The sequence below is a fragment of the Protopterus annectens genome, chromosome 16.part0, assembly GCF_019279795.1.
Source record: "Protopterus annectens isolate FY-2018-M chromosome 16.part0, PAN1.0, whole genome shotgun sequence".
NCBI classification, from domain to species: domain Eukaryota; kingdom Metazoa; phylum Chordata; order Ceratodontiformes; family Protopteridae; genus Protopterus; species Protopterus annectens.
The window spans coordinates 115,040,862-115,063,397 of NC_056750.1; the positions used below are offsets into that span (position 1 = coordinate 115,040,862).

At 42.2% G+C, this 22,536-nt stretch overlaps 1 protein-coding gene across 2 annotated transcripts in view; it reads right to left on the reverse strand.

Annotated features, from left to right (window-relative positions):
• Positions 1 to 22,536, reverse strand: part of LOC122791057 (trichohyalin-like) — a 410,728-nt gene that overhangs the window by 27,876 nt on the left and 360,316 nt on the right. For both annotated transcript variants that reach the window (XM_044058832.1, XM_044058831.1), the window contains one exon: positions 18,186 to 19,499. In XM_044058832.1, coding sequence (XP_043914767.1) covers positions 18,186 to 19,499 — 1,314 coding nt within the window. The remainder of the gene's footprint in view (positions 1 to 18,185; positions 19,500 to 22,536) is intronic.

Sequence of the window (22,536 nt, forward strand, 5' to 3'; positions counted from 1 at the left end):
AAATTTACTAGTTGTAAATAGAGCAGGTGTTACATGTGCATGCTTAAGTTACAATGTTTCTTGATATCCATGCTTACTGATTGCTAATTAACTTCTTCTGATGTAAATATATACTGAGCCAGCACTGCTGGATCAACCTCCATTGTATTTTTTTTGTTTGTTTTTTTTATCTAACCTCTTTCATTCTCTATTTATTCACTTTTACTGAAGGAGTAAATGATGTTTTGCTTTTAATTTGTATTGGCCTGAGTTTGTATTTTCAGGCTGAGTCTGGAATTGGCCCAGTGAGTTCAGTTCAGTGTTCTACCCTACTTAGCAAATATAAATGGACAAATAAACAAAAAAAAAGCAAACAGATAAATAATCAGTCTCCTGTGCCACATTACATGCCACCCAGCGGTTCCTCCATTCCTGGAGCATGACAGTGGTGTCACATGCTGCTCAGGCACTGCATCATGGATGTCAGACACATAAGAGCAATCCCACCCCAGCAGCACATATCATATGGTCTGTAGGCTACATTCAGACACTGGCTGGCTTACCTCTATCTGCTGTAGTTCACTGCTTATCCCTGATTAGAGGATGGGCATCACAAACAAGAAAATATGTATAGCAAAATCTCCCTGATCCAATGTATAATGATGGAAATCCTGCCAGATCTGTGCTACATCCTACTGTGCTGCATCAGCCACTTTGCTGATACAGTGATCCTCTCTTCAGAGCAAAGCCTGATGTGGGTGCTGCTCTACAGCGTCCCAGACTTCACACCTCAGTGACCGCACTACACCAAGCCCCTTCCATGAGGGCAGCAACATTGGTTTGTGTCAGCTGATCATGTTGCCCTGTAAAGAAAAAAATATGACTGATCATCAGCACCATAAGTTTTGCATATATTAAAAGAGCTATAAAGATCCTTTGCAATACCATGCAGTGGGCATCAGTGCAGAATAAGGGTATTAATAATGTCCACCTTAAGCAGATTATACCTGCAGAACTATGACTTTCTATGGGACATCACCTTGCATGGCATAGCAAAACAGTTCTATTGAAAGAAAGTACTACTGAATACATGTGAATATCACAGTAGACCACATAGGCCATACCTTGACAGAGGTCAGGTCATGTAAATGTAAATACATTACATGACATCAGGGCATTGATAGTACATGCATGAAATAGCTGCTCATATGCACAAGCAGCACTCTCTATCCAAGGTGCACATGGCACAAATCCAGAACATACCCCAAACAGTGCTGTGTATAAAACCTTTGCACTGTTAAACTACAATAACATGTAACAAGGCATGCCCAGTGCTGCAGATATGACACAATGGAAAGCTGCACATACATTCATGCTGCAGGTAGACTCAAGACAGTGGTGATACAGGAGTATGTCATAAAATATGTATACATTAACAGTTCATCTATAGCAAGCCAGTGTTTGCCTTTGCTGGTCAGACCAGCATTGCAAGAATCACAAAATCACCAATTAACATATCCAATAATGCAGTGGGCCACTAGGATGAATTCTGCAACTTATGGTTTAGCAGGCTGATCTTGTAAAATGGAATGCAGCATGTCTCTAACAAGGTGAACACATTATATAATATGAATCCTGCAATGTAGGACCCACCCTATTTACATAGTGATACGGGACAGTGCTTCAAAATTAAAAAGATATACAGACATGGCACACAAAACCTCACACATTATGGAACACACATTCTAAACCTGGTGGCTTTTGAGTTGCCACCTCTGCTATAAATGTGATATGGAACACTCCTTCCAGTCCCATTGCATCAGCTCATTCTATTGTGTACAGTGAGATCATTTGGGAAGGCCCACCCGCTTAGGTTCTTAACCTTGAATTATCTTCTGTTTTCTCCCTTCCTACTTAACAACACTATTCAGCTGCTTTTACTGTTTGTGTCTCTTCCTACTTTATTATTTTATCTTGCTTTCACTGCTTGTTCTTAAAGTGTTCAATTGCATTTATTATGGTGCATTTATTACTGCTTGTTAGTAGCCTGATTAAATTGTACTTGTTACGCTAAGTGTCTAAGTTTTGATTAGAGGACTTGGACTTCAGGCCAGTTATTTTACATTAAGAAGGTTTGTGGTCTACACTCTTGTGGGAGGAAAGGGTAGCCTCTGCCTTTCTGAGCTAGAAATTGCTGGGTCATGACCTCTTATGCCTGCTGCTCAAAGTGTCTTTGTTCCAGTTTAAGCACTTAGGTTCCAAATAAGTTATTTTATATTAGGAAGATTTGTGGTCTAGACTCTTGTGGCAGGAGAGTATAGCCTACAATCGTCTAAGCTGGGAATTGTTGGTTGAAGGCTCATTGTGTCTGTTATTCCAGTAAGTATCTTAGTTCTGGTTTAAGCACTTGGGCTCCAAACCAGTTACTTGACATTGGGAGGGTTGTGGTCCAGACTCTTGTGGCAGGACAGTGTGGCCTACACCCTTCTAAGCTGGGAATTGCTGATGAAGACTTATTGTGCCTGTTATTTTAAGTGTCTTTATTCTGGTATAAGCACTTGGGTTCCAAACCAGTTATTTTACATTAGAAGGATTTGTGGTCTAAACTCTTGTGGCAGGAGAGGACAGCCTACACCTTTGTAGCTGGAAATTGCTGGTTGAAGGCCTATTGTGACTGTTATTCTGAAGTGTCTTAGTTCTGGCTTAAGCACTTGTGCACCAAACCAGCTATTTTACATTAAGATGGTTTGTGGTCTAGATTCTTGTAGCAGGAGACTGTGGCCTACACCCTTCTATGCTGGGAATTGCTGGTGAATTGCTGCATTATTTAAACTGCTTTCTGCTGTTGTGACAATTATTTTATGCACTTTGAGTACTTCTGTATTTTATAACATAGGTTAGATTCAGACTCGCTGAATCTAGAATGTTTGCTGTCACTTTGGCACTGAGATACTGAAATATCTTAGGCATCTGTTGGTTTCAACTAACTATAAGTGCCTGTTTTTGCTGTAATATTGTACTTTTAATTTGTATTTGAATTCCATTGTCTGTTTCAATTGTTTGAACTATTTTTTGGTCACATTTTAGTGTACACTGTACTAGTTTAGCTGTAGCACTGCCCAGTTCCATGTTTGCTATTTCTGGGTCTGTTTTGTAACTTCTGAGCATCAACTTCAAGCCACCTTTGTTGGTGACCTTCTCTGCACCACTGTGTGAGGAGAGTGTTGTCTGGGTCACACCTAATTGAGGGTGATTGGAGTAAAGCTTGGAGAGAGCATTCTTATTTGCTAGTTTGAACTAAAAAGGATATTTCTTGTTTTATATATGCCCCATGTTTACACTTGTTTCCGTTTAGCACTCCATCATGTACTGCTGCATAGTGGTGGTTATCATTGGTGGTTATAGATGCAAACGTTTTGTTTGTTAAATTTTCCCTTAGCATTTTGCTTGTGGTCCTCCAGAGGTTTCTTGTGGCCCTGCTCTACTTTCAGGTGGAACACTAAGCCTAGCCAAAGAGGTACCAACACACCTCTTGCCCTCTAGCCACTCCTAAGTGTGACCTCTTTTCCCGATCATATAAATTTACCTGTCACTATGGATGGACAATTTCCCATAGTTTCTCCAGCCAGCTTGGTCAACATGGGCATCCTGAGGCAGTGTAACAACTGCCTCATGTTCACTGACAACCCTTTACTCCTAGTCCACAGAAACATAATGTGTGAGAGATGCAACTATATTAAGAACCTTGAATCCATGATCTCTGACATACCAGTCAGTACCTATGACAATAAGCAGGCTGCCAGCATGCACACCTCACATTCTACTCCACCCAAACCCACATCACACATAACTACATATATGGAGGCCCTCACTAGAAACATACCTAAACACCAGAGACCTCCTAAACACCAGCATACCCTCACATAATACTTCCTCTGCAGAACACAATACACATAATAGCTCACAGACCAGTGTCTCACCAGTCAAACCCTTAAGGTAAAACACACAATCAAACATATGAGTCATAAGTGATTCCATCATGAGACACACTGGATAAGAAAAAGGTCACAGTCAGCTGTCTGTCAGGTGCCAGGATATGCCATATCACACAGGCACTTAAGTCTCTCAACAACAGATATTGTTATGACTCCATCATAGTCCATGTTGGCGCGAATGATTTGAGATGCACCTCTCCAGACTATATGAAGAGAGACATGACTGAACTCTCTGACTATGTGTCTCATGCAGATATGCCCCTAGCCTTAAGCAGCATTTTACCTTAGCCTAGGATGATGCCTCAATACAAACAGAAAATGACTGACTTCATTAATTGGCTTATCTTCTGGTATCCTTTTAAGGGGATCCACTATCTGTCAGCCTGGGATGACATGATCAACAGACCTCGATGCTTTGCCGGAGATCGTCTTCATCTGCCATCCTTGGGATTTTGGCTACTGACTAAGGCTCTTGCCACCCTCATAGTGCCTTTTAAGGCAGTGTCTTGAGGACAAAATTCCCAACATAAAAACTCCATCTGAAAACAACCTCAAGGTTATGCTGCTAAATGCAAGGAGTCTCAACATGAGACCTGGTTCAAGGCTGTAGAGTGCACCCCACCCATACTGGGTTACACCTCCTTCCACACATTCAGACCTCAAATTGAAGGTGTGAAAACTAAATGACACTATGTATCACTATTCATTAAAGATAAATACGCCTCCAGATTGGTTAAACAGTATGATTCCCTAGAGACACTTAAGGTGCAATTACCTATTCAAGTCATTGCCAATTACAGGACCCCATCTATGAATCAGGACACCCGCACTGCCTATTTGGATCTAGCTCAATCTATCAAGATAGATCTGAACACCATGGTTTTGGGCGACTTTAACTACCCATCCATTGACTGGGTAAATTACTAGTGCTCAAATTCACTTGCACAAAGGTTTCTCGACTTTAACTCTAATGTCCTGGACTAGCTGATTGACTCCACCACAAGGGGTGCCAACATCCTGGATTTGGTGTTTGCCAATATGGCGGACCACTGTATCACCCCAACTGTGAGGTCCTCCCTGGTGAGATCTGAATACAAATCAGTCTCATTCAAAGTAACTATCACACCTGTCCCCCCAGCAGCAACTAAACTAAAAAAACCTCTCCAAAGCAGATTATAACCTATTTTAGGATGGTATAAATAGCTTCACTGGCCCTCCTCCCTCAGATGGAACTGGCAACTATGCCAAGCTCTACACCAGTGCTTTATACGAACATCTGTATACCTGCACTGACTTGGCCGTACCCAATAGGACCAAAACAAGCTTCTCAAGGAACAGCAAACCTGCCTGGTGGACAACTGCCATAAACAGGCTTTACAATAAAAGGAAGAAATTGCTGTCTAAGAGTAAGAGGGAGCTAAACCTCCTAAACTGGAAACACTCCCTCCTCAGCTTAAACAAGCAAATAAGACTTCTTGTGAAGTCCTCCAAATTAAACTATGAGTCCAAATTAGATTCCTCTACAAAGGACAACCACAAGGCATTTTATAGTTACATCTGTAACCTAAAAGGAAAGGCCCAGATTTGTGCCAAACTGGTAGTTAATGATACCACATATACTGAGCCTGTGGACATAGCTAACCTGTTGACCAACAGGTTCTATGAAAACGTCACTTCCCTGCCCCCACCACATGTATCCCATGAAATTTTTATCACCTGTCCCCTACCTTGTATTGCTAAAGAGCAGAAGGTAAATGGCCTCTCTAAGGCCAAAAACACAGCATCTATGGGACCTAATAACATTCCAGGCTGCACCCTACATGGGCTCCAACATGAATTAGCAACAACATTGGGTACTCTTTTCAGTCATAGTCTAAGCACCAGCTTCATACCAGCTGAATGGAAAACAGCCACTGTTATCCCCTTGCATGAAGGTGGTGCTTCCACTGACCCCAGGAACTATAGACCTATTAGCCTCATGAGCCTTATCTGCAAGGCCATGGAGCGAATCATCATGAACCTTATCAGCAAAGATATAGGTAATCTCCAAATACTTGACCCTACTCAGTTTGGATTTGTCAAAGGGAGATCATGTCTGTTAAACCTGGTGGACATCTTTGAGGCAGTCACCAAGGCCTTGGATGAAGGGAAATCTGTGCATACAACCTACCTGTACTCTTCCCTCATCAGGCCAATAATTGAGTACAATGCCCCTTTTGATATGTACATTTCCAAGCACCCGCAGCAAATGGAGAAACCACAAAGGTTCCTTACAAGGAAAATTCAAGGTCTTCAGCTTCTGTCCTATGGGGAACATCTGTAATCACTGCCACTTTATTCTGTTTCATACAGACTACTCAGAGGTGATCTCTGCCTTGCATACAAGGCGATCTCTGATCCTGCTTTACTGGAAATGCTGCATATCTGTATGTCAAATGATACATGGGTTACTCGCTCTACAGACCTTAACCTGGTATGTGACATTAATAAAACTTGCTGGAGGGACAGATTTGTCTCCCAGAGGTTACCACACCTTTGGAACAGACTCCTACTTCATGTCAAACAGATCACCTCTTTGGACCTCTTCAAACACAATCTGAACAATTGGATGGGTGACCATAAATTCACCCCAGGGGTTCCATCTGTGTCCCTCGTGGACAGGTTCAATAGGTGCTGATTGTGGAAATAAGGGTAGAACTTGGCTAGGCTTGTAAGGGCCCTAGGGCCATTAGCCTAATAACTTCTTATGATCCTATGCTAGCATAGCCACACAATGCATTCATAATAATGAGCAAGCATCTCAATGCATACACCACATGTTGGTCAGCATGTACATACAGCAACATCAGACAACATAAACCAGTCAAAGCTTTCAGCACACGAACAAAAAGCAAAAAAAATAAAATAAAGCAGGAAGGCCAGAAAGAGATGAACAAAATCTGCTCTGGATTCCATTATGACAGGCTGTCCTGCATTCTTGTATTTGGATTTTTGCTCTGTTATATCAAGTCTTGATTCTTTTAGTTGATGTTTTATTTTATTATATTTATTATATATTGTACTGGTGTTTTGTTAAAAGCATTGTTATTTTATGTTACTATATTATATACTGTAATTGTGTTTTGTTAAACGCACCTTAATAAACCAGAACTTGAACTTACTGAGAAATCAGGAGGAAGAAAAGGAAACTTTGCAGTTAGGCCTACAATGAAAGTAGCCCTCAGTAAGAAATATGAGAAAGAAAAGTACAACTGTGTGGTCTTAACTATTTTAAGGTTACTTAAAAAAACACTTGTGTTAAATAATATAATTCCAGAAGAACTTATTGTGTTGCACTGCTAGAACATCTCAATTTTTTAAATATTTATTTTAAAATATTACAAAATTGCAGGTGAAACAAATGATATAAACATTATGAAGTAAAGGCATGTGCTAATCTGGCAGACTCTTCAGTTCAAAGTTCAAAACAAATATTAGGCAGTTTGCTTTATTTGATAACATATGGCCACTCTTTTGTACAAGTATTACGTAATAATGCAAAGTCAAAACTACATTACATTATACATGCTTGATGACAAGCAGAGACAATAAGCCTTTTTAGGTTGCCTTTTTAAGTTCAAGTAACATTTACCCTACCCTCTAGCCCCACCTTTACCCCCTACCATTTTTTCCATCTGACCCATGCCCTCTTGAATGCCTCTGTTCCCCCTGTCTCCACCAGAGCCAGATCCAGCACTAGGCAACCTAGGCAGTTGCCTAGGGCCCACTAGTCAGGGAGGAGGGGCCACTGGCTGGGAGGGCTGCCACAAAAACTTACATTTCTTCTTTAAGAATGCACTCTGTATGCATTACATTTCTTCTTTAAGGACGTACTCAGAGTGCATCCTTAGTAGCATCTGTATGTACATGTTTAGCATGATGCACACACATTTAAACTGAAATGGAACACATAATTAGAAACAAGCATGGATTTGAATGCTGTTGCCATCTGAATGAACACGGAGGACACATTTATGAAATAGTAGATTAGTGTAGAACGTGTGTGTGCATGTGTGTGTGTGTGTGTGTGTGTGTGTGTGTGTGTGTGTGTGTGTGTGTGTGTGTGTGTGTAATGCCCCAGTTAGGAATGGCACGTTGGTTAACTCATTCAGGTTCAAACCATGTACTTTCAGTACAGAACCCTGGTACCTGAATCATCTACACCAACTGCCAAAATGTTTAGTTTCTGTGCATTTTTGAAGACTGTTGAGCTTCTGTGCATTTTCAAGGAATGTTGACTTTCAAGGTAAGAGAAGTTTACTGTTGCTCATGCTAAGTCTGTTTCCAAAGTAACTGTTTTCTTTAGCAAACGGCCATCATCAGTGTTTGTGCTATAAATTTTAAAAGCACAGTTAGTAGCACAACAGGTAGCATACTTGCCATTAGCACAGAAGGCTGTGGGTTCTACTCCCACATCATATATATTGAGTGCTGATATTGCTGTGCCTCCTTTAAGGTGTGATGGGGTTGTTGCACTCCTCAGTGTGTCCTCCTTTAGAGGAGAAGCCTAGTAATTATAAACATTTTGTCACCTTGACAGCCATTCCTAGGTTCATAGGTTCACTAGGCTATATGACCAAAGGCATTTATAAGCCTAGCCGGAATGTGTTGGCTTTCGCCACCCCCTTAGATTAGTTCCCTGTGCCTCTGTCTAGCAGAGCCATTGAAGTGATCCCTGGGGTAAACTTTCTGTTTCCCATCCACTCGTCAAGGTTTCTCTTGAAGAGGGTTAGTGAGGAGCTCTGCCTAATGTAGATTGGAATCTTGTTCCAAAGCATGGGAAGTCTCTGGGACAGGAATCTATCCCTCCAGCATGTCCTATTTATTGTTGTGGTGAGGTTTAGATCCCTGGAGCATGTGGCTCGAGGGGATATGGTTTTCTTTAGGTGGAGCATGTTCATCAATTCTGGGTCGGACATGGCCTTGTATGTCAGGCAGAGATCACCTCTGAATAGGCGGTATGCAACCGAGTACAGCTGGAGTTTCTTCAGTCGAGCTGCATAGGGCATCTGCTTGAGGCCAGTGATCCTCTTGGTGATGTAATTCTGTGGTCTTTCCAGTTGTTGCAGGTGTCTTGTAAGGTACATCCCAAATGGGGCATTGCACTCTATGATGGGTCTGATGAGTGATGCATAGAGGGGCCCAATGACCTCTTTCGATCTGGATGCAAACCCTTTTGTGATTAGGTGGGCCACATAGAAGGATTTTCATACCACTTTGGCAATGTAATTATCAAAGGAGAGGTTACTATCTACTTGGGTCCCCAGATCCCTTATTACGTCTTCTGTATTTAGGGGGCTACCACCTATGTGGTAGTTTGTGGGTACTTTGTTTTTTCCAAAGGGGATGACTATACACTTTTTGGCATTTAGCTTGAGGCCATGGTTTTGACACCAGGTACCTGTCTCAGTGAGACCCTTTTGGAGGATGTCTGTGTCAGCCCGAGAGTCAATTATAGCCCCTAGTTTGCAGTCGTCTGTGAACTTGGTCAGCCATAGTCCTCCTGTGCTTGCCTGTACCTCTGAAAAGTATATGCCGAACAGGAGGGGTCCTAGGGCTGAGCCCTGGGGAACGCTACTTGTAACCGGTTTAGAGTCAGACCTACCTCCCGCAACTCTTACCATGTGGGTTCTGCCCATGAGCCAGTTGGCAATCCATCTCATGATGTAGGCGTTTATATTCAGGCTGGTGAGCTTGTCTATAATACCTGAGTGGGGAATGGTGTTGAAGGCCTTTGCAAGGTCTAGGTAGGCTGTGTGGACCACCTTTCTCTCGTCTATAGCCTTGGTAATTGTCTCAAAGAAGTCCACCAGGTTTAGGAAGCATGATCTGCCCTTAACAAAGCTGAACTGGGTAGGGTCCAGTGTTTGGAGGTTCCCACTGTCTCTGTTAATGAGATCCATGATGATGCGCTCCACAGCTTTGCAGACCAAGCTAGTCAGGCTTATAGGGTGATAGTTCCTGGGGTCCGTTGTGGCTCCACCTTTGTGGAGCAGAATAATTGTTGCTGTGCACCACTCTGTGGGCATGTAGCCTGTGGAGAGGCTGAGTTTAAACAGTGTGTATAGGTGAGGAGTTAGTTCAGCTTTGAGCTCGTGTAGGACGCAGCCTGGGACACTGTCTGGTTCCATTGATGCTGTGTTTTTGGCTTTGGAGAGGGCTGTTTTAACCTGAGTGTCTGTGACTTTAGGGGCACTACATTCTTCTGGTATAGTTATGGGCCCTTTTGGGGGTGAGAGAGGGGTGAAGTTTGCACTGAACCTGTCTGCCAGGATGTTGGCTATATCGACTGGTCCAGTATATTTTGTGCCATTCTGCACTAACTCCGAGCAGATCTGAGAATTTCCACTTAGATTCTTGACATAGCTAAAGAATGCCTTGTGGTTATCTTTGGAGTCCATTGCAATTTTTCTTTTGAAGGTAGTCTTGGATGATTTTATGAGGGAACGTAGTTTCTTGCTGATACTGATCAGGGATGTCTTCCCTTCTTGGGATTTTACTCTTTTCTGTACTAGTTTCCTTCTTCTATTGTATAGCTTGTTTATGGCAGGGGTCCACCAGACTGATTTCCTTTTCTTGGAGGAATGAGTCTTGGTTTTATTTGGCATAGCATGATCCATGCATTCTTGCAGGTGCCCATAGAGTGCATTAGTAAAGGATTTTGCAGCTTGGACAGCGTTATCCTTTAGCATGAGGGCTTTGAAACTTTCCACCTCGGTCTTAAGTAACATGAAGTTCGCTTTTGAAAAGTTTTTCACGGTGGTTTCTTTGACCAGAGGTGGTGGCAGAATGTGGATATCCAGAGTGATTAGTTTATGGTCAGATCTAACCAGTAAGGGGTTGACCTCCGGTGTGGAACACCGGTCGCTCATGTTGGTGATGACCAGGTCCAATATGTTGTCACCTCTGGTGGGGGTGTTGACCAGTTGATCCAGGGCATTTGAGTTTATAAATTCTAGGACATGTTGGGCAAGGAAGTTTGTACTTGAGTAGTTCTCCCAGTTAATGTTTGGGTAATTGAAATCACCCAATATCAGGGTGTTTGGTAGGACCTTTATGTTTTCCAGTGTTTCCAGGAATGCGGAGTGGGGGTCCTGGGACATGGTGGGTGATCTGTAGCAAGCTATAATTTGAATAGCAGTTTTTCCCATTGTTAGTTGCACGTGGATGATCTCTGAAGCATCGTGCTGTGCAACTAACCTGTAGGTGTGTGTATACTTGATGAATATGAATACTCCCCCACCTTTTGTATTTCCATCCAGGTTTTGTGGCCGAAATGTATGGTATGAGTTGTAGCCTGGTAGTGGTGGGGTGCTCTCTGGAGCCTTAAACCAGCTTTCTGTTACTGCACATATATCAATTTTCTCCATACTGAGGAGTGCCTTGAGTGTGTGTATTTTGAGGTTTAGACTTCTGGCATTGAGTAGCATTACCCTCAGTTTTTTGTTACTTGTGCTATTTACGACGGTGGGTTTGTCTTTTGAGCCTTGCCTAAAAAAGGCACTATGGGGGTGGCACGAGCCTTGGCCAGTATTCAACAGCCTAAGGGTGACAAGTGCAAGCCATCTCTAGTGAAGCAGCGTGGCTTGTCGAGTATGTCATCCCAGGCTGACAGACACTGGATCCCCTTTGAGTGACACCAGAAGCTTAGCCAATTGTTGAAATTGATAATTTTTTCTCTATACCGTGGTATCATTCTTGGTGAGGGCAGGATGCTACTCAGGGTCAGGGTCATACTGGTCTGGGCTACATGATCAGAGAGCTCCTCCATGTCTCTTTTCATGTAGTCCAGGGAGGTACGGCTCAGGTCATTCACACCAACATGGACAATGACAGAGTCATATTTGTACTTGTTCTGGAGTGACCTGATTGCTTGTGTTATGTGGCGGATCCTGGCATCTGACAGGCAGCTAACAGTAACCTTCTCCTTGTTTAGCCTAGTGAGTGGGACGTCAGTGTGCCTGACTACAGAATCACCTATTACTAGTAATACATGTATTAGTATTAGAATGTATTAGTGTGTTGGGTATGTTATTTTGCCTTAAGGACTGTGATTGTGTGGCACACTGGTTTTGTGAAGTATGTGTTTCATGGTTTGTGTTGGGGGGGGTGGAGGTTGCTTGGATGTCTGCTTTGGAGGTCTCTGTTGCTTTTGCAGATTTTTATTTAGCGCCTCCGAGTATGTTTTCATGTATTTATGTGTGTTTTTTGCCGGTGCTGGTTTCATAGGTCTATGTGAGACTGGTGATGTGATGCAAGTAATTCCCTTCTCCTCTTGACTGCTTGGTTCAGTCTTGGGTTGAGAGAGCTTAGCCTCCAGTTTGGCTGTAAAATTGCATCTCTCGCATGTATTACTGTTTGGGGGAAGGAGGAGAGGGTTGTCTGTGTACATGAGGCAATTGTAACATTGCCTCAAAATGCCCAGATTCGCCAGTTGGACCAGAGAGTACACCTGAAACTGCCCTTTGGATATGCCTGGATAGGGATTGGCTGGTAGGGTCGAATAGAGAGCCTTGTCCTTCTCTACAGTATAGGGGGGGACTAGTGCTAAGGTTTATTAGTGCTTGCTATGAGTTTTGAGCAAGTGCCAGGATGAGAAGTGAATGGTTTGAGTGCTTAAGTTGAAAGTTTGTCTAGTTCCAAGGGAAAAAATTGAAGGAGCCAGGAATAGTTATACCCTAGCTAACCAGCTCTGCCCGGCGCTCAAAACTGTGCTAATGCAGGTTTTATAGCAGGGAAATGAAAGAGATAGAAATGAGCCCAAATGGCCAATAAACTACTAATTTTGGGCAGAAACCACTCCTCCAGGGACAGATAGGCTGCTCAAAGCTCCCTCTCTCACAGTGAACATTGAAATTTCCTTCTATCCAAGTAAGGTATGGGCAAACACAGAAACCTGTAACACAGCCCGGAATTCAGCACTAACCTGAAAACTGGACTATACTAGCTTAGAAAGGCGGGAAAACAAGTATTTTTTTTTTGTTTTTTTCAGAAAATAAAGCAGATCCAATAAAAAAAAAAAAACACTTTAAATGCACATAAATGGCTATCACACTTAACTGTGTAGCCTACAACAGTTAAACAGGTAATTTAAACACAAAAACAACTTTGTTAAAGTGCAGGCAGTAAAATAAGTACAATATGTAACTGAAACAAGCTTTTTAAATCACAGAAACTTTAGAAAATTGGCGTTTTAGGCGGAATTAACTAAAGGCAGCAATAAAATGCAGAAAAATGATACTTAATCACTCCAAAATCTCTCTTTTGTCTCTCTGCTGCTGTAGAACTCTGCAGGGCACCAGGCAGGAGTTTGCTGAGCTGTATACTAGCGCAAAAACCTCACAAATGTGGGTTTTATAGCAGGGAAATGAAAGAGATAGAAATTAGCCCAAAATGGCCAATAAACTACTAATTTCTGGGCTGAAACCATTCCTCCAGGGACAGATAGGCTGCTCAAAGCTCCCTCTCTCACAGTGAACAGAAAAACTTCTTTCTATCCAAGTAAGGTATGGGCAAACAGAGAAACTTGTAACACAGCCCTGAATTCAGCAGTAACCTGAAAACTGGACTATACTAGCTTAGAAAGTCAGGAAAACAAGTATATTTTTTTGTTTTTTTGTTTTTCTCAGAGAATAAAGCAGATAAAATAAAAAACACTTTAAATGCTCAGAAATGGCTATAACACTTGCAATATTACCAGCTTACCATTTTTTAAATGCAAAACTGTCAGTTTATTCTTCAAGAGCAGCAGGCACTGAATTTGTACTTAAAACACAAAAATGTAACATTATTTGGCAGCAGCAACCTCTTCATTAGTTATAGAGCTCTCTAATGTGGAATTATTCAGATGACTTTTACTTCTGCAGAGACCGCGTACATTGACTGATTTTGGTGAATTTTAATGACAGTAGTCTGAGTGGCCTTTTGAGGTTGAAATGGTCTGTAATGGGTAGTTTTGTCCTTATTGGTTGATATGTTTTGTTTTATTGCTTACTGGAAAAATGTTCAAACCTACAAACGTAAAACATACTCTAACAAGTGACGCTATATTATATAAGGAATATAATTAATACAATCTGGATGGTGCATCAAAGAACCTGTGCATGTATAGGTTCATAGGTTCATACTAGGCTATCTGCCCTAGGGCATTTATAAGCCTAGCCAGAATGTGTTTGGCTTTCGCCACCCATTTTAAATTTATTTTGCTATGCCCTTTTTCGAGGTTAGTATACTGTGCCTCTGTCTAACAGTGACACAGAAGTGATACCCGGGGTAAACCTACGATCTCCCATCCACTCATCAAGATTCCTCTTGAAGAGAGTCAATGAGGGACTCTGCCTAACCTGGACTGGGATTTTATTCCAGAGTGAAGGGAGCCTCTGGGTTATGAATCTGTCCCTCCAGCATGTCCTATTTATTTCAGTGCTGAGGTTCAAGTCTCTCGAGCGCGTAGCTCGATGGTATTTGGATTTTCTGAGGTGCAGCATGTTCATTAATTCCGGGTTGGACATGGCTTTATACGTCAGGCACAGATCGCCTCTGAACAGGTGGCATGCCACTGAGTAGAGCTGGAGTTTCTTTAACCGGGCAGCATATGGCATCTGTTTGAGCCCTTTGATCCTCTTGGTGAGGTACTTTTGGGGTCTTTCCAGTTGCTGCAGGTGTCTGGTAAGGTACATCCCAAAAGGGGCATTGTACTCAATTATGGGCCTGATGAGGGATGTGTAAAGAGGCACGATGACCTCCCCTGATCTAGATGTGAATCCCTTCATGATTAGGTGGGCTATATAAAATGTTTTTCTAACCACTTTGGCCACGTGGTTGTCAAATGAGAGATTGCTATCAACTTGGGTCCCCAGGTCCCTAATTACTTCTTCTGTACTTAATGGATTACCACCTATGTGGTAATTTGTGGTCACTTTGTTTTTGCCAAAGGGGATGACTATACACTTTTTGGCAGTTAGCTTGAGGCCATGGCTCTGGCACCAGTTGTCTGTTTCTATGAGGCCCTTTTGGAGGATGCTTGTGTCAGCTGGAGAGTCGATTATGGCGCCCAGTTTGCAGTCATCTGCGAACTTGGTCAGCCACAGTCCTTTCGTGTTGGCCTGTACCTCCGAGAAATATATACCGAACAAGAGAGGTCCCAGGACTGAGCCTTGTGGGACACCACTTGTAACTGGTTTGGAGTCTGACATGGCTCCAGCAATTCTAACCATGTGGGTTCTGTCCTTGAGCCAGTTTGCAATCCATCTAGTGACATAGGGGTTTATATTTAAGCTGGTGAGCTTATCTATAATGCCTGAGTGGGGTATTGTATCGAAGGCTTTTGCAAGGTCCAGGTAGGCTGTGTGGACCACCTTCCCCTCGTCAATGGCCTTGGTGACTGTTTCAAAGAAATCAACCAGGTTTAAGAGGCAGGATCTGCCCTTAACAAAGCCAAACTGGGTAGGATCCAGTGTTTGTAGGTCCCCAATATCTTTATTTATGAGGTCCATGATGATTCTTTCCATAGCTTTGCAGACCAAGCTAGTCAGGCTTATGGGGCGATAGTTTCCAGGATCTGTTGAGGCACCACCTTTATGGAGAGGGACCACTGTTGCTGTACGCCACTCTTTGGGCACATATCTTGTAGTAAGGCTGAGATTGAACAGTAGTTTTATGTTTGGGTTTAGCTCTTCTTGGAGTTTATGTAGGACGCAGCCCGGGACACCATCTGGTCCCATTGATGCTGTGTTTTTTGCTTTGGAGAGGGCGGCTCTTACCTGAGCATCTGAGATGTCAGGGGGGCAGCACTCTGCTGGGATAGATATTTGCCCTTTTGGTGGGGAGGGGGGGAGACGTTTGCGCTGAACCTGTCAGCTAGGATGTTGGCAATGTCTGTGGGTTCGGTGTATTTTTTGTCATTTTGGACTAATTCTGAGCATATCTGGGAATTACCACCCAGGTTCCTAACATAACTAAAGAAAGCCTTGTGATTATCCTTAGTGTCCTGTGCAATTTTTCTCTCAAGCTGGCCTTAGACAATTTTATGTGTGCCCGTAGTTTTTGCTAATACTGATCAGTGATGCCTTCCCTTTTGGGATTTTGCTCTATCATTTAGTAGCTTCCTCCTTCTATTGTATAGTTTGTTTATGGCTGGGGTCCACCAGACAGGACGCCTGCCTTTGGAGGATTGGGTCTTGGTTTTATTTGGGATCGCATGATCCATGCATTCCTGAAGGTGTTCATAGAATGCGTTTATAAAGGATTCTCGGTCTGGGCGTATTTTCCACAGGCCGGGGCTTTGAAGGATTCCACCTCAGTTTTGAGGAGTGTGAAATTTGCTTTAGAGAAGTTTTTCACTGTGGTTTTCTGGGCAGGGGTGGGGTCGGGATGTGAATATCCAGTGAGATTAGTTTATGGTCTGATCTTACCAGTGAGGGATACACTTCTGGTCTGGAGCATAGAGTCCCCATGTTGGTGATGATCAGGTCCAGTATGTTTTCCCCTCTTGTGGGAGTGGTAACAAGTTGTTCCATAGCATTTAAGTTTATAAATTCTAGGAACCTTTGGGCTAGGGTGTTGGAGCTAGAGTAATGCTCCCAGTCTATGTTTGGGTAGTTGAAGTCGCCCAATATAATGGTGTTTGGAGAGACCTTCATATTTTCCAGTGTTCTCAGGAAGGCCGAGTGTGGTTCCTGGGTTTGGGAGAGTGGTCTGTAACATGCTATAAACTGGAAGGCAGTTTTACTCACTGTTAGTTGCACATGGATAGTCTCTGATGCTTCGTGCTTTGCCACCAACCTGGAGGTGTGGGTATCTTTGATGAATATCGATACTCCCCCTCCTTTTGTGGTTCGGTCTAAGTTTTGGGGCCGAAAAGAATGGTATGAGGTATAACCTGGTAGTGCTGGTCCTAAAAATGTGTGTAAGAGGGTTATAATTTGAAAACAGTTCAAAGGTAAACTTATTCTGCCTCTGGCCAGATGCATTTTCTTTGAATGTGGGTTTCAGTACCATTTCAATGAATGTGAGTTTTGAAGAATAGAGAAGCTTACTGTTCATGCAATGTCTGTTTTCATTACGAGACTGTATTGTTTTGATTAGCAAATGGCTATCAGTGTTTGTGCTATAAAATTTGAAATAAAAGTTTTAAATTAAACCCAAATATCTGTAATCAATGTAAAAATAAAGAAGAAAATAATATGTACACTGACAGATTTGAGTAGTGTTTATAGTAGACTGGGAGAAATAGCAAAGAAACGAGACTCGGGAATGGCTGGGGGAGTGCCGTGGGGGAGGACTGTTGCTAGGGGATGGACCCTGATCCATTCTCCTGACTAGGGCCCCACTTGACCATGATCTGGCTCTGGTCTCCACCAGCCTGTTCTAAGAAAGAAGCCAGAGTAATGCATTGTAAACTGATAGGAATGAAGGGCTTCCTAATCCTGGACTTTAGTTAAACTCACAGTTATGGCTTAATACTTAAGGTTTATGTATTACAGTACATGGGGGTCACAACTAACCTGTAACTGCCATTTCTGTGGTGTTACCATGCTTTTTTGTTCTGTACGGGTTTTCTTGAGATACTCTGCCTTCTTCCCACCTCAGAAAAATATACTGGTTGAGTGACTACTATAAACTGAATGTAATTAACTCTCTGTCTGTCTGTATATCTGCCTTCCTGTGTGTCTGCCTGCCTGTCTCTCTTTCTCTATATATTTTTTTTGCATGCATAAATATTATTTTATCCTTTGTTTTCTATCATGGCTGAAAATAATGTGCAATTAATCAGTTCCTAGGCCAGGATAACAAACTAAAATCAAATTAAGAAAAATTAAAAAGAAAAAAAATAGTTTTGAAAGTATGCATTGTTAATATTAAATGAGCAGTGTCTGCAATCTTCACTTTCTTCAAATTGATCAGGTAAAAATAAATGCATTTATTTAACAGCACCATTTATACGGTGTATGTTCTTAATATTAAATGAGTAACTCTCTCACAATTCTTCTGTGCAATAACTGAGTAATGTATTTTAATTACTAATCAAATAGAAACTGTTTGCATGCCTTTATTAGATTTTTCTTTTCTTTCCTTTCTGTAATATGACTATGTAACTGTCATTGAGAAAAGAATCAGTAAAGCAAAGGTTGCTGGTATAAGAATCTAGAGTGCTTAATAAGTTTAACTTACTCAATTGCAGTATACACTGGAAATGCTTCCCCACAATTCGCAAGGTTTGTTCTTCTGTTAGATACTGCATTGCACGACAATTTATGATTTCAGAGCTACATACAATAGAATTAAGTTCCTGTTGCACTGAAATAATGGCTCTTTCCACATTCTGTTTTTTTCCCTTTAAGACAATGTCTAATCCTTTTGATTGGGTATTATCCTCTAAGGCAACATCAACATCCATTTTTTGCAAAAGTTCTAAAACAATGCTTCTAAACCTTAACAGTTCAGGTCGACCAAATGCAATTCTGACTTCGATCAACACAAACGTGTTAAGGTACTCTTTTATTTCAGCTTCAGCTTCAAACACTTCTTTGCAAAGGCCAGCAATGACTACATTTATGTTGTTGTTTTTCCCTAGTTCAGTGTAAATGTCTATCTTTTTTGACTCCTTGTTTATGCTTTCTTTTAACTTAAGGGCAATATCCTTCAAGTCTTCAGAAAATGTCGGTGATTGTAGCTCACTCTCTGTGTTGATGATTTTAAGACAGATAAACTTATCCAAGTAATCATTTGCACAACGAAGTTCAGTATCAGAGATACCACAGAGTTCAATGTTCTCCCCTATTTCTAATATTATATGGAACTCTTCTGTACGTAGGATACCCCATATACACTTTTCATAATAGAACTTTAGGAATCTCTTTCTGTACTCACAAAGCTGAACTTGGCAAGAGATTAGTTTCTTTAACATTTCACCATACTCTTCCTCTGCAAGACACACTTCTCGATGACATCCTTCTAGTTTCAACAGGCCACTGGCAGGTTCGACTGTATGCTTTAGGTGTGGAAACTGGGTTGAAAGTTTATTTGCTAAAATACTGCTAACAAGTAAATACTTTGCTATGCTATGCACTTTTTGTTCTCTCTTTACATGTTGCCTGTCTTGGGCAGCTACATTTAATGCTTTTTTCACTTCGGTGACCTCAGCCTGTAGACCAACAATAATATTACTATTATAAACTCTTATAGAATGGAATGGCTTCCATATGTCTGCTGTTAGCAATGCTGACAGGGATGGGTTGCATTCAATATATATCTCATACTTTGACTTTACGAGTTTAAATATTGTCTCCAAGAAGTTCATCTTCTCCACAAATTGTGTCATGCTTAGTAGATTCCCAGCGTCGGTCTGAATATGCAATGACCCAGAAGTGTGAAAACAAAATCCCAGTTTATGGAAGCAAGCTTGCAGATCTGTGGCTGCATCAGCATTGTCATTAAAGTACTTCATGAATACTGCGCTCTCACCGATGACCATCTCGAGGAATTCTGAAATAAATGTAACAGAAGTTAATATTTTTTTATTTACCACTTGTTTCATTTTTTTTACTGCTTTATTTTATTTTACTTACATTTATAGAATACATATGCAGTTCCCTTACTAAAACGATACAAATTAAGGAGAAATTGCCCCAAATCTGCCATTTCCTTGAAGTCCCGCTATTTTCTAAAGTTAGAGACAACAAGAGCTTCTGGGATTGTTGGACATCTCTGATGGTCTTATTACACTTTTACTTCAGACAGTTTCAAAGCAACAGCTGCACTTTTTCCTCTTCCTTCTCCTGCTTCATTCTGTCCAGCCATCCAGTGCCACCATCCACTGCCAAGTGTGTCTGCTCTTCTGTCAGCCCTTGGACTTCACTGATTGAGCTGGGCTAGCATGGATCTTAAGGGCATCCTGGGGGTGGTGCTGGCAACCACTTTTGCTCGCTGGGGGAGGGTTGTTATTCCCTATGTACATCAGCAATATCTTAGGGCTGCTCCCCTTTATGGACCATGCCTCCCCTCAGGTAGAGTGTCTAATGAATGCCCGCCCCCCCGGTTATCTTTCCAACCCTAACTTCTTGTGTCCTATCAGCTGACTATCCAGCACATAATGTAGGAGTTTATGCCTATAACCATGGGTGTGTTTACAATGCCTGAGTGGGGCATTGTATCAAATGTCTTAGGCAGGTTAAACTAGGCAGTATGCACCACTTTGCCATCATCCATTTTCTGGGTAACCGTTTCAATGAAGTCCACCAGGCTGAGTACACATGATCTCCCTTGATAAAACCAAACTGGGTTGAATCCAGTGTTTGAAGATTTTCTGCATCCTTATTACAGGTACATAAGGAAAACTGGTGGTGGAATGCAGAACTCCAGAAAGTCATCAAAAGAAAGGAGTGTATGAAGAAGTGGGAGACAGAAAAGACTGACCAGGCTAGGAAGGACTACTGGCTGGCTAACAAAGAAACTAAGAAAGAAGTTACAATAGCAAAGAACAGGGCATTTGGAGGCACTGTACCAACTTCTGGAAAGTGACTCAGTAAGTGGCACAAAGAAACTATATCAGGTTACAAGGCAAAGACAGAAAGATAAAGAAGATATTCTGACATCCTTCATAAGGGATGCCAGCAACAACCTGCTCACCAGTACACAGGACCTCAATGGCAGACGGAAGGAGTATTTCCAGCAGCTTCTGAATGAAGAAAACCCCACAGAAGCTGTACTGACCCAGACACAGCCTACGATGAGAGAAGAAGAGGAGCCCACCCCAGAAGAAGTAAGAACAGCACTAAGGAAGATGAAGTCAGGGAAAGCAGCAGGCTCAGATGAGGTCACAGCAGATATGATAAAGATGCTGGGTGATTTAGGGGAGAAATGGCTCCTGAGGGTACTAATAGCAGTGTGGAGAGAAAGGCATATCCCAGATGACTGGAGAATAAGCATACTTGTGCCACTGTTCAAAAACAAAGGGGACATCCACAACTGTGTGCAGTACAGAGGCATCAGACTGCTATCACATTGCATGAAAGTTCTGGAGAGGGTGATTGATAAATGGATTCACATAGTAGAATTTAAGATGTGAGATGAGCAGTTCAGATTCAGATCAGGATGCAGCACAATTGACCCCATGTTTGCACTGAGTCAGCTACTTGAGAAGAAGCTAGAGATGAGGACAGAGTCCAACTGGGCATTCCTAGACTTGGAGAAAGCATATGAGAAGGTCCCAAGAAAGATGATCTGGGTAGTACTGTGGTGGTTTAAAGTCCCAGAAACATTGGTAGAATTTGTGTAGGCTATGTACAAGGACCCAATGAGTCAAGTACGAACAGTGTTCAGCCTCACAGGGGGGGTTCCTAGTGGGAGTAGGTGTACACCAGGGTTCAGCTCTAAGCCCACAGCTGTTCATACTGGTGATGGACTACATTAGCAAACAGGTTGGAAGGGACAGAACAACAAAGTTGCTGTATGCAGACGATGTGGCATTACAGGAAGACTCTGAGCTAGAACTTGCAAAGGATAGTTGGATGGAATGCAAAACTGAGGGCACATGGGATGAAACTAAGCACAGATAAGATGGTGGCAATGGCAGCAAACTGGGGAAATCAGAAGAAGCTGAGTATAGAGATAGAAGGAAAGATAGTGGAACAGGTAAACATCTTCAAGTATCTGGGAGGGGTGGTTGAAGAGAAGGGTGGTCTGAATGAAGAAGTCAAAGCCAGAATCAGAGGGGCTGCAGCCAACTGGCATAAAGTGTCAGGTGACGTATGTGACAGAAGAATGCCAAAGAAGCTGAAAAGTAAGGTGTACAAGACAGTGGTGTGAGCAGTACTACTGTATGATACAGAAACCTGGGCAGTAAAGGCAGAACAGTTGAAGAAGCTAGAGGTGATGGAAATAAAGTGCCTGAGAAGGGTGGTAGGATGCACACTGTGGGACAGACGAAGAAATGAGGACATAAGAGCAGAAGCCAAAGTAGCTACAGTTGCAGACAGGAAGAAGGTAAGAGGAAGCAAGGATGTCCAAAGAGGTGGATAGATCGTGTGAAAGAAGATCTGTGACAGTCAGGCATGAGTGTGGCATTGAATCGAGAGAGTTGGCGAAAGTTAACACGATATCCCGAGCCCATGTAGAAAAATGGGAAAAGGGGGGCTGATGATGATGATGATGATGAGATAACCTTCACAATGAGGCTGTTCACTGGTGGTTTCCCCAGGGCTTTGTGCTGGGTCTGCTCCTTTTTGGCATCTACTTCTCAGAAGTCATGGACAATGTCAACAGCCCCTGGCTAACCATGTTTGCAGATGATTGCAAACTAGGAGCAGTCATAGAATCCCCACAGGAAACTAACATCCTACAGGAAGGACTAATACAGATAAATGACTGGTGTCAAAGCCATGGCTTAAAACTCAACACCGACAAATACACAATAGCACCCTTTGGGAAGTCAGCCACCCCAGGAAATTACATTATTAATAAGACATCCCTATTAATAGAACCAGTAGTCTGAGATTTGGGTATGTATGTAGATAGTAGCCTA